This window comes from Sitophilus oryzae, unplaced genomic scaffold, assembly GCF_002938485.1.
Source record: "Sitophilus oryzae breed Bouriz unplaced genomic scaffold, Soryzae_2.0 scaffold_1521_pilon_pilon, whole genome shotgun sequence".
In the NCBI taxonomy this organism is placed as follows: domain Eukaryota; kingdom Metazoa; phylum Arthropoda; class Insecta; order Coleoptera; family Curculionidae; genus Sitophilus; species Sitophilus oryzae.
Genome location: NW_022146194.1, coordinates 1414054 through 1426907, shown reverse-complemented (window position 1 = coordinate 1426907; position 12854 = coordinate 1414054). Strand labels below are relative to the sequence as shown.

At 33.6% G+C, this 12854-nt stretch overlaps 1 protein-coding gene across 2 annotated transcripts in view; it reads right to left on the bottom strand.

Annotated features, from left to right (window-relative positions):
* LOC115878745 (T-box transcription factor TBX20-like) overlaps positions 1-12854 on the bottom strand; it is an 86960-nt gene that overhangs the window by 3347 nt on the left and 70759 nt on the right. For both annotated transcript variants that reach the window (XM_030895330.1, XM_030895331.1), the window contains exon 6: positions 178-254. In XM_030895330.1, the coding sequence (XP_030751190.1) occupies positions 178-254 (77 nt within the window). The remainder of the gene's footprint in view (positions 1-177; positions 255-12854) is intronic.

Sequence of the window (12854 nt, the reverse complement as noted above, 5' to 3'; positions counted from 1 at the left end):
GATTGAAAACTATCAATCTGTAAAGTCTCTAAAGGTTAAACGATTAGTATTTGATTAAGACTTCGATAACAGGGAACAACAAAGGACAAAAGAAAGCCAGCAACACAACAGTCTCGCTGGCATGCGTTTAATATTCATATCCCTTTCCTTTAATAGGAATTCCGTCCAGATGCATACCTTTCGAATTCTGTCAGTCGCGATGAGTCTCGGAATCCTTTAGCAAATGGGTTGCTGTCGATCTTCAGCTTCGTGATCTGAAACGGAAAATTATAAAGTCAAATGGCGTAGGTACTATTAATAAAGTGATCGGAAGATTTGTATTCTTTTATTTTGGTTCATCTTTTTTTGTTCGATTTTTTTTTCTTTTTTTTTATTTCGAGTTTTTAATTCTTTAAATTATGTGATAGTATACTGTTGACTTTTCAAGTGGAGAAAGGATACGTCAAATTATATTGCAATACTGTTTTCCACAGAAACTGTTAAAATTGCCTTATATCTATCAGAAATAGTACCTAGATAAAATAGTACTTTAACCGGAAGGGTAGATTAAATGATACTTTAACAGCGAGGATAGGTTAAAAACTTTATTTCTTGTCGCACGTTTTTTAATTGCTTCCATTTTTGAAAATTTTTGTATTTCATTTCATAAGTTATTCGGGATACAAATGGAAGTAGTTTGGATATGGCGTTTGTCGCCTCAGCTTGAATATCTGTTGGTAATTTACTTATTTCGTTTTGAGCCATTTTTGGCTCCAATTCAATCAGCAATCGACACGAAAGAGAATTAAAAAATATTTACGCAAAACAGACAACTAAAGAGACAGCTTTATTTATTTGTCAAACTAGCGTGTACCATGCAGCGACTTCGTTCGCGTCGAATTAATCATTTGTAATGGTGATGATAAAGCAAAGCAAGAATTTCCGTTAACATACAAACTGGATAAAATTTTCTCACATTTATGTCAGCATGAGAAAAAACAATATGGCGATATTATTATACAGGGTGTCCCAGAAATAAATGCATTTTTTTTTCGCGAAAAAAACCTCATAGGCGTGTTTCTGGGGTAGAACTATACTACCAGTTAAAATATTTGCACTTATTTCTGGGACACCCTGTATAACTTGGTAATATTTGAGGGGTTATTCATCTCGTTCATTTGACTTTCTAAAAATCCGTTTGCCAAAAATAAGCTTTTTACGTCAAGCAGTTTAATCAGAATCGTGGTTAAGAAATTACTCAACTTTTTGGAACACCCTGTATGATTTTTTAAAAAAATTCAAAATATGTGAAAAAACCAAATCAATTAGGTATGCTTGTCCAAGCGTGTTCCCGAAAGACTAACCGTTTTTTAAATAACAAATATTGTAATATTTGAGTGGCGTTTTCACCCTCTTAGAATTTGAGATTCGACAAACCCCTCCTTATCGAACCTCTACACCCCACAGTCAATCCGTTTGCCAAAAATCAGCTTGAAACCTCTAGCAGTTTAAGCAGAATCGTGATTACTCAATGGTCAAATTTTTTTAAGAAACACCCTGTATAAATTTATAAAAAATCTTAAAATATGTAAAACAACAAAATAAAATATACGTGTTTAAGGCCGGTTTTTTAAATAAAAAAATATTTTAATATTTGAGGAATAGTTTCACCCACTTAGAATTCGAGTTTCGAAAAATCCCTTCTTATCGAACCTCTACACCCTAAAGTCAATCTGTTTTCCAAAAATCAGCTTTTTACGTCAAGCGCTTTAAGCAGGGTCGTGATTAATCAATGACCAGACTTTTCGAAACACCCTATATACATTTTTAAAAAATCTTAAAATATGTAAAAAAACAAAATAAAATATAACTATATCCCTCTTGGAACTGGAATTTCGAAAAATCCCTTCTTATCGAACCTCTACACCCTAGAATCAACCTGTATGCCAAAATTGAGCTTCTTACGTTGAGTGGTTTGAGCAGGATCGTGATTAATCAGTATGTCAGTCACTTAAGGATTTTATATATTAGTATAGATACTAACTTACAAAATCTCGTTTTTTTTATTGAAAAAATAAAAAGTTATAAAGGTGAGCCACGTGCGTCTTAAGCACCCGGTATAATTCAATTTTTCTTAAGGAAAAAAATGCAAAATAATAGGTAAAAATTAGAATACTTTTTATGACACTGTATTTTGAGTTACTGTCATAGATGTTACAAGAATTTAAGTCACCCATTTTGACATAAAAGAATGACATTCTTTACTTTTTGTTTAATAGTTTATGATAATTTGCAGTATTTTTATAGAAAATAGTTCAAAATGAAGCTGGAATTTTTATGGAAATTATCGTTGAAATCACCTTAGACATTATTAACAGTTACGCTTGGGGTTGGAGCATCACAGAAATTTCTATAGTATTCAGAACCCTTTGGAGACACAGACCACGAAGAAATCAACAAATTACTAATGCCACTGCATAATGTACGTACTTCTATATAATTATATTAATAAAATACAAAATGTACGTATGAGATTATTTTATATTGTTTCTGATTTACAAATTTATAAACAAATATGAAAAAACTAGACTGTTGCTAAATTTCTGCACTGGCCTCATTGGAATACCTATTACTGAAAAAAATCGAAGCAAATGAGCTGATGGTATATGATAATAAGTTTAGGGTTTAAAAGGATGATTCACAGTACAAGTAGACACCGAGCCACGTCCGATCCTTCTGTATATGCTACACCGAGTTGATAACGGGGTTCGTATTAGTTCCGAGTATATTAGAAAACACAGCCCCATAGACACACGAAGATTTAATACGAGCAATGCCAAAGTTCTCGCAATTGGAATTGGTACCAATTGCAGTTGATGAATAAAGAACAACACCTGCAGTGGAAACACCTGCTCAAAGGAAAAGATGAAGGATCTATCTTGTCATTGCATCCTTTCATTGTCCAGTTTTACGCATACCCTGTCGTCAAATACTGCTGTAAGATTCACTAATACTTACTACAGACATGATAAAAAGTGTACTTTGTTTATATCATGACTGCAGATTGCAGTCGGGGCACCAGGAAAAGTACATTCATGCTTTCCGCAACGTGGCGGGAACGTAGCGGATCCGAGAAAAAAATGTACACCGACATGTCTGGGACGGGGCACGGACGAGTTCCGGCGAAGCTCGGATAGTGCTCGGCCTAGCATGAATGTATATGTGTAAAGAACACTTGACAATGTTTGGCCGTGTCTTCACCGACGCACGGCTCGTACCCGTTACGGTGTAGCGTGAAGCATCCTTTAGGCAGATTTCTGAAATATAATATACATTTCCTTCAGTCCCACAACCGCTTTACCCGACCCCTGAGAGCCACCCGAAAGTACACCGTAATAGACTCTTAAGTAATTCTTCAAAAAGTATTTTTATTTTCCACAATTTTTCTCCAAATGATATCGATAGCCGATCAGCTTCATCTCAGTCCCTCCCTGTATCACCTTCTTCGCGTTTGCCGTAAGAAAGGGGCTGTTGCCTTGACGATAAACAAACAGGCGGTGGCCCCCCTCGGCGGGACTCCCGGGGTGGGCCAATTATCCGGCCGCGGGGAGTGACAGCCCCGAGAGCCCCGTGGAATGGCCCCCTCGAGCGCAGCGCGCTGGCTCACCTGGCTGAGATATGATGACGCGCCCAAGGAGGACAAAACGGATAATATGAGCGTCTCTGTCTATTTTTTATTCATCTATAACACCATACTGTTGTGTTAAAAAGAAACGCCTTAACTCCTTATTGGGGAGAGATACAAGTTTATCATTCAAAAAAATAAGGGATTTTCCAAGTAATCTAGCAGAGATGGTTATAAGTCCAGAAGTTGAATCCGCTACAGCTGATTTAATTGAGGATAATAAAGATCAAAACTATGTCGCTAACAGATTAAGGTGTGCACGAAGTACAGAGTACAGTCACAGTGCAGTCGCTTCCTCGAGACAAGTTCATATGCTAGACGCCCAGGAACCTTCGTATGAGAACTTTTGAATTTGCCAGTTTTTTTTATAATGAATTGCAGTTAAGGAACGTACATGTGAGTGAATGTACTGTAAGAAGACGATTAAACCAAACAAATGTTAAAACTTTTTGCATTGTATTGTTAATAAGATATCTTACAAAGTTTACCCATTTAAATTCGTTGCTGTCACTTTACTATTTAAATAAACACACATATACAAATGCATACATACAAGATGGCTCCGTGTTCCGAAAAAGCTCTGTATCAGGATTCCTATTTGAGATTTTCACTTCAAATCATTTACAAAATATGTGTTTAATGGTATTTCGCATTTCAAAAATATTTTTATATGTATAGAGAGTGGGTCAAATATATTTTTAGACTTAAGATTTAGTTTTTTAAATGAAATGTTTTATATTTGTTTAGTTCAGTAAATGTGCTATAAAATTTCGGTTCCAAAAATACCTTAATACCATAGAGTATACTGAGTGGTTTTTGAATTATGACCACGTCCATGAGGACTTCAATTTAGACGTCAAGGAACCTTCGTATGAGAACTTCTAATCGAGACGATCGACTTATTGTAAGTTTATCGCTAAGAAACTGCCGTTTGCCAGCTTTTCAAATTTATCATGAATTGCACCTAAGGAACGTACGTACATATTAATTAACGGACTATACGAAGGAGATTAAATTAAGTAAACATCATGTCAAGAATGCTTGCTTCGTGACCCGCACTTACTAGATCTGTTAACTAGGACCAAAAGCAAGGTATGGTCTTAATGTAAAAATAATGAAAAAATGTTAGTGTCTTCTTCAAAAACGAATATCTCCAACAAAAATAAAGCTAATAAGATGAACCAAAAAGCAAACCATCGAGAAAAGGTGTATCTAGATGATAAAATGATTTTTAAATTTCTTGCTTTTTTAACATATTCCACAGGGTGTTTCAAACTTTCACCAAAATATCACCATTTTGTTTTCCCTCGTATAATTGACAGATGGGGAGTTTTATTTTTAATTTAGAAAAAGATACTAAAAAGTCAAATAATTTGGCAATACACTGCTTAAAAAATCATCAAAATCGGCCCATTAAAATAAAATATATTAACCTTTAAAATACATCAAAGTTTTAAGGTGCCCATTTTTCGTGCCAGTGAATGTATTTCAAAAAATATACATTTTAGTCATATACTTTTCTAATGAAACAAACCTTTATTTTTTTACTAAAATCCAAAAATCAATTAATATATTTATAGGGTTTCCATTACAAAAAACATAACTTTGATGTGTAACTTTTTTTGGGGACACCCTGTAGAACTCTACATAATTTTCGAAAATGCTTTAAACTGACTTACATAAACTCACAAAATTTAACTTCAATACAAACTTTTGTTCTCCTTGCAAAAACCGCGTCGTATATGACGCGCCACCCTGTATAATTCGATTTTAATCAAAATTTCAATGATTAGAATACAAGCATAGATTTATTTATTTCAATAAATTTACTTAGAAAAAGAATTTTAAAAATCAAAATATTAAGAAAGAAATAATTAAGAATTTACTAAAATTACTAAAATAAAAAATTAATAACAACGAAAAAAAAATGGGTAAACATTTTCATATTTTATCTATTAAACACAATACAGAAGGTTCCGAGGTAAAAGTCTCTGGGCACTCCACTATATTATGTACAAATATAAATTTGTTTTATTCCACAGGAATAAATAAAAGAACATAAATAAAACAAACTATTTTATTAATAATAACACCAAATTTTATACCTTAAGGTTGATTAATTAACTTTAATCTTAATTTTTTTTTAAACCAGTACCTTTTGACATTGTTTTTCTGCAGTACTAAAATGCATTATTTACCTATCGTGTTGAAGTCGATATTTTACAGTTACTCCAGTAGTATATGTTTAGTACGATCCTTGTAGCATATATACGAGATGCACTTATCTACGACGAGATGGTATACAAACTTTATTGATGGTAACTTTATTGGTGTATAAGACTTTCTGCCTGGGCAGCGAGTATTAACTATAAACTGTGCTTCTGGGTCTACAGTTAATTTTCCCTCGATTTTTCCTCCACTTGACTTCAAAAGACACAAAACACACGTAATAACACGAACCAAAATGCATCATCTTCTAAAACGCAGATATTTGACATAAGTTGACACAAAATTATAACCTATAATTTGGCAAGACTTTTTGTCAAGCCTCAAAAATCTAAAGGCGAGTTCATACGCATCGGCGTCCGTTTGTCGTTCATCGTTCCGTCAAACCAATAAAATTGAAATATGATCTGTCATTTTTGAAATAAACCAATAAAACTGGTTAAAAACAACAAGAGACGACGCATGACGGATTCATATTTAAATCCATCCATAGTTAACTTAAAAAATATTAGAAACTTTTTTTAGTAAAATAAATAGATTGGTATGGGACACCATCTGCATTTCTTCTGTCATCGTCTGTCAAAATCTTATCTGAGAAAAAAATTTGAAGTTTTAGTGTATAGATCTGAAACTGAAAGCAAATTTTGGAAAAATTACCTATATGAAAAATTAACGTCTAGGGCGGGACTAGCAAAGATAGCAATCCAGAAAATTCCTAATAGGTAATAAGCCACAGAACGAACGGGACAAACATCCGACGGCACTTTACACTCATAACGCTTTCGAGAATTTATTGTTAAGTCAGATAAATCGTTCGTGACCTTAGCGGGCGTAAAATTCAGTAAGCAACGAAATAAAGAAAGATGATATACGGCCGAGGCGATACACACACTCGCGCGCTCACACGAAATTTCTTTAAACCGCAGAAATAATGGTAATGATAAAAAGGACACAGGCCATTTATTACGGCGAGGCTGACGCCGTAATTATTGATCGGCAGCCGTAAATTACCGGCGCGCAGAGAGCCTTTGCTTTAAGTATAGAGCGGACTGAATCGTCCTGGTGTGAAATTAACAACAGATATGATAATATCGCTAGACGAGGCTGGAACGAGCCTCGAGTTCGTGCTCTCCAGTTTGTTGCAATGTTTCCCAGTACGATTTTTCCAAAATAAAATATTTTTTCAAAAAAAGTGTACCGGGTTTAGGGTTAAAAGTACCGAGAATTCCCGGTTCTTTTGAGAACCGCGGTCCTCGGCCATATCATGGTCAATGTCCTACCGACTTGGCAAGTGTCGAAATCGACTCTTACTCACGAGATATCCGATCTCATCCGGCCTCGAACGGACGTGAATGAGCAGTGTGTGTCAATAGATTTTACACTTTTGCCTTTTTTTTTTGGACAACAGCACGATACAGAGTTCGAACCGGTCACCCGACCATCCACTAGTATCGCCTTACGTCGCTTAACTTCGATGTTCTAATGGGAACCGGTGTTAAACATTTACTGATCTGGATAAAATTGATAGTTAAATAGTAAGACTCACCCGGGGGTACTCCGCCCCCTAGCCACTGATATATTCTATTCAATATATCCCATTCCATATTTTCCATCTAATTCAAATATTATTCGGTTATATATTGGTTAATCGTCTTCAACAACTAGCTAGTGTCACCTGAAATAGTATAGGGGCTTCCTCCGGACGCAAATCTGCCGCTAAACAGATTTGCATCCCAATCGAATAGGCTAATTGGGGTACCTCACTAGTCTCACTACCCCAACGCCGCATCGTGTCAATCGAGAAGACAAGGGAGACCTCAAACTCTCAAGACCAACCTCGATGGCAAGACGTCACAAGAGGTTTTCTTCTGGTCAAACGACCCGTTGCCTTACAGTACATGCAACGTTTATAGTCAAAAGACTTTCAACCCCCAAATATCAGCTCTATGACAAAACACAACACAACAGCCGGCCGGCCTATCAACTACTGACTCGCCTCCGGCAAGCTAAGCCTCCTCTTACATCACAATTTTACCGGATCGTAATAAATATTTACATTACTTGCCAATGAATCATACTATTTTCTCTAATCGACTTTCAAATAGAGTGTTTTAGCATTACTAGATAAATAAATAGAGAGTGTCCGAATTATAAAACCATTATTATAACCAACTTATTTTCCAAGTTTTACATTTTGAAGTTTCTATAATGTTTATTAGCAATTATTGAAGTTTAAAGTTATTTTATTATTTAGTATAATATTGCTAAATGTATTAGAGTATTAGTTATACCGGATGCGTCTCAAAAGTGGCTCACATCTATAACTTTTTTATTTTTTCAAATAAAAAACGAGATTTAGTATGTTAGTACATCCCATAAATTAGGATTGATTGACGTATTCAATAGTTTTTGGTTACTTCCTGTTTCACTGGAAATTACTATAACTTTTGATTTTTAAATGGCACCCTCGGTATTTTTTTACTTTGTTCGATAAAAAATGACACTCTGAATGGAATCATATATGTCAAATTTTGACATTCTCACTTTAAAAAAATCGTATTTTAAATTTCAATCTAGTTGATGTAATGTTAAAAACACCAATTTTTAATCAATCTATAGAGTGCCGTGGCTATATAAAAACACTAATTCTCGTTTATGGATCATTTTTAATCATATCTCAATTTTTTCAAATGGAACGAGGGTGGCTCGTTAGCATATTTGGAAAAAGCATTTTTTTACGAATAATTTGCTACCATACACTTGGTATTTCAAGTGAAATTATCGTAATGAACCGCATGTTACAATTTCAAATAAACCATATGAGAAAATGCCAAAAGTTGACATATGATATGTCATTCTACTCAAAGTATCATTTTCTATCGAATGAAGTAAAAAAATACTGAGTGTGCCACTTGAGAATCAAAAGTTGTAGTAATTTCCGGAAAAACAGGAAGTAACAAAAAACAATTGAATACATCAATCAATCCCAATTTATGTCATATACTACCACACCTCGTATTTTTATTTGAAAAAATAAAAAAAGTTATAGGGGTGAGTCACATTTAAGACGCCACCGGTATATTATATACAAGGGATAACGATTTTTAATTTTTTCAGATTTTAGTTTTTATACATTTTTTCATATTTTTTTTTCTAGTTTAACATTAACAAATATGTATCTCATTTTCATTTAAAATAATTAAAAAATATGATATAATTCATCCAAACTTTTTTTTCATGAGTTCGTTTATAACCTGTTTATTTTTCACGTGATCCTAATCTCGCACCAATAAATAATAAAGCTTTTCGACAAAAAAAACCCTACCGAACAAATACTAAGCCTTCAGCCCTATATATTTTTATGAGCACTACCTATTTTATTGAGGGTTTACATGCGAAATGAAAGCCCGATTCGAACCCGATACATTAAATACCTGGATAATTTTCGGAAATATTTCGGTAACGAATGCCTGGAAAGCACGACAGAAAAATTCTATAAATAAGCGTTTTACTTAAAACGTGTATTTTGGGGGAAATTACCATCAGGGGTAAATTGTTTAAGTTAGTATAGGGAATAATGAATAATGTTTTGAAAAAGAATTCTGGGATTTTTGTCACTAGCAAAAAAATCAACAAAATAAAAAAGGTATTTAATAAATAAATAAATAAAGCTTTATTGTACGAAAGGCCAAAAAAGCTTCATCGTATCAATAAAATTTTTACAATTTTTAAATTGTAAATGGTTATAATCACTTAATAGTTATAAAATATTAAATACTAGACTTTTAACCAGTGTGTGAGATGATCAAAATTTTAAAATTCACAATTGTTTAAGATTAAACATCAACAAAAAGTCGTTTACCGCATATAGGACTCTCTCCAGTAAGTATGATTTCAGAGCTTTGCGAAATGCGGGAAAGAATGAAAGCGACTTGATATCCAAAGGTACAGATGATTGTACATTTTTTTGGCATTGTACAGTATTGAGCCTTTAACTAGCTTTGAGCTCGGGGTTGGCAGATAAAGATCGTGCTCCGCATTCCTAAGTGGATAGTTGTGAGGTGGCCTTTCGGGAATAGCAGATATGTGCTTGCGGATTCAAAAATGAATAAAGAAGGTCAAGAGTCAGTATTTTAAATTTTTTAAAGAAATTCTGGCAGTCAGTTCTACTGTTCAGAACTGCTCTCTTTTGAAGTTTGAAAATACGATCAAATTTTGTAAAATTTATCCCAGAATGGAAGAGCATAACGAAGATGCGACTCAAAAAGGGCATAATACACTATTCTAGAGCTTGATAAGTTAAGTTCCTTAGAAACTGATCTTAGCACAAAACAGGCAGCGCTTATAGTTTCTTTGATAAAGCTTCGATGTGCAAGTCCCATTTTAACGAGTTGTCTACAACAAGTCCTAAGAATTTCACAGAGTCCACGACGTCAATAGTGCTGTGATTAAGTACAAAAGGTTGTATAGTACTTTTATATGACAAAACTTTAGTTTTTGATAGGTTGAGGCATAGGAGATTAGAATCGCACCAAGATTTAATCGTGCGTAAGTCACTGGATATAGTATTATATAGTTCCGTAACATCTGGGCCGCTCCAAGTGAAACTAGTATCGCCCGCAAAGAGGCAGATTTTAGCGCCAATGTCTAGATTTGCAATGTCGTTGATAAAAACCAGAAACAAAATCGGGCCTAGTACTGGACCCTGAGGGACATCACATTCTATAGTCTTGCAAGAAGACATAGACGTATCAATCCTTTCAAGCTGCCTTCTGTTGCCAAGATATGACTTAAGCCATTCGAACGGCGCTCCCCTGAATCCATAGTATTGCAATTTGTTAATTTATTAATTTCTGGGAACACAATTACAAAAAAATATACTCTTGGAATGAAATCGGTGGAAACCAGTTACTACAAACTTGTCTGCCCGACCGACGAAGCGCTAATTAACTGATAGTTATTAGTTAAGTCGTACGTATTTCTCTCTCTAGCGACAAAATAACTACCTAGGCAGAATAAATATTGTCGCCTTCTGCTCACACAGTTTATGATTAAGGAGGTGACACACGGGCGCATACGACGCGAGATTTATTAAGGTAGCGAATGCGGTTATGGGTCTCGGATGTGTGCGGGAATGTATCAGCGCGTGTGTGTATGTGTGACAGCTACACAAATAAAGTAAAATACCTATTCCGTAATAATATCCACGGTAGGTATTTATATTTATCAAAAGATATGGCGCTTCTTGAAGATCTAAACTTGATTGGTTCTAAAAACATAATACATTTTTTTCCAGCAACAACTGTTGAAATTGCCTTATATCTATCAAAAATAGTGGATAAAATAGTACTTTAACCGCAAGGGTAGATTAAATGATACTTTAATAGCGAGGAAAGGTTAAAAACTTTATTTCTTCTCGCGCGTTTTTTAATTGCTTCCATTTTTGAGAATTTTTGTATTCCTTTTTATAAGTTATTCGCGATTTAAATGGAAGTAGTTTGGATATGGCGTTTGTCGCCTCAGCCTGAATATCTATTGGTAATTTACTTATTTACTTAGACACGAAAGAGAATTAAAAACACAAAACATCCCCCTTTAGAACTTTGTCTGTCATGTTAAGAAATGAAAGTAAATAATAAAGCGCCTCTCGTGTTTGTTCCCACTCGAAAATTTTCAATTAATGCTTGTATATATTTTTAATATATTTTATAAATTTAGATTTTTTTATTTGTAAAGTAATATATTACATTTAAATGGAATATAATACATAACAATTATGTCAATTACAGAATTACAAGCTTGTTTTCTAACATTTTTTAAATAAAACGAATTATAAAATTTCAATATATGTATATTTGTCGTAGGTATGAAAAAAGTAAAATATAAAATGGACAAACGCTTACTTACATTGCAATAAAACTTCCACTTTTAGTTTTGCAATCCAAACGCAATATTTCTATTTCTCAAATAAAAATATCCGACAACACTAAAATCACTGAAACTTCCGCGGCTAACAACGAAAACTGTAAAATATAACGGCACTTTTTCTTTTGGACCTGCATATCAACATTACGCTGTACTATTATGTGTTTGTTGCTGAAATCATATAAAATATCTAATTATATAACTTGTAAATTTTAATATTTTAACATGATTATTTTAACTACTTTTGACAATAACTAACTTTTTGTTATCAAGATGACATTTTAGACAGCAACTGACATATATGTCATAATATTTGAATCTTAAATATGTATGTAATATAATTTAAATTACTATAATGCAATTTTATACTAAGAAAACATTTATACATTCACAAAATACAACAAAGTCTAATAATATAGTTTGAAAACAATGAATATTGAATTAAAATTGAAAAAGTTAAGCGCGACCCCTTGTGTCAAAATTAGATGATTAAATTTTCGCAATTTTTACACCATTTGATGACCGGTGGCGCCTCTAGTGTTTGTTCGGGCGGTTGGGCTTTTACTCCCGTTTATGGCCATTAAAGAAAAAGTTCTATAGGGGGATGTTTTGTGATTAAAAAATATTGACTCAAAACTGACAACTAAAGAGACAGCTTTATTTATTTGTCAAATTACATAGAAACCAACGCCAACCCAGCACATTTTTTCTACTCCTAATAAATTCCTTGAAATAATAATTTCTGAATATTTTTTAAAACGTAACTCGCTGGGGAAAAATATTGTTTTATACACGATGATAAAATTGCATTATCGTCTACCGAAATTAATTCACTTCCGATTTCATCGCTCCTGAATTATTATTTTCGGTCAACGAGAAAATACCATTTTATCGTCTTGTATAAAAAATAACTATAGTCACTAGTCGATTAAAGAAAGTATACCAGTGGCGGATACAATCTATAAATATATCTAAAATCTATAAATTGGGTAAAATTTTAGCCTTTTGAGTTAAAAATTGCGATCTAAAAAGCATATTC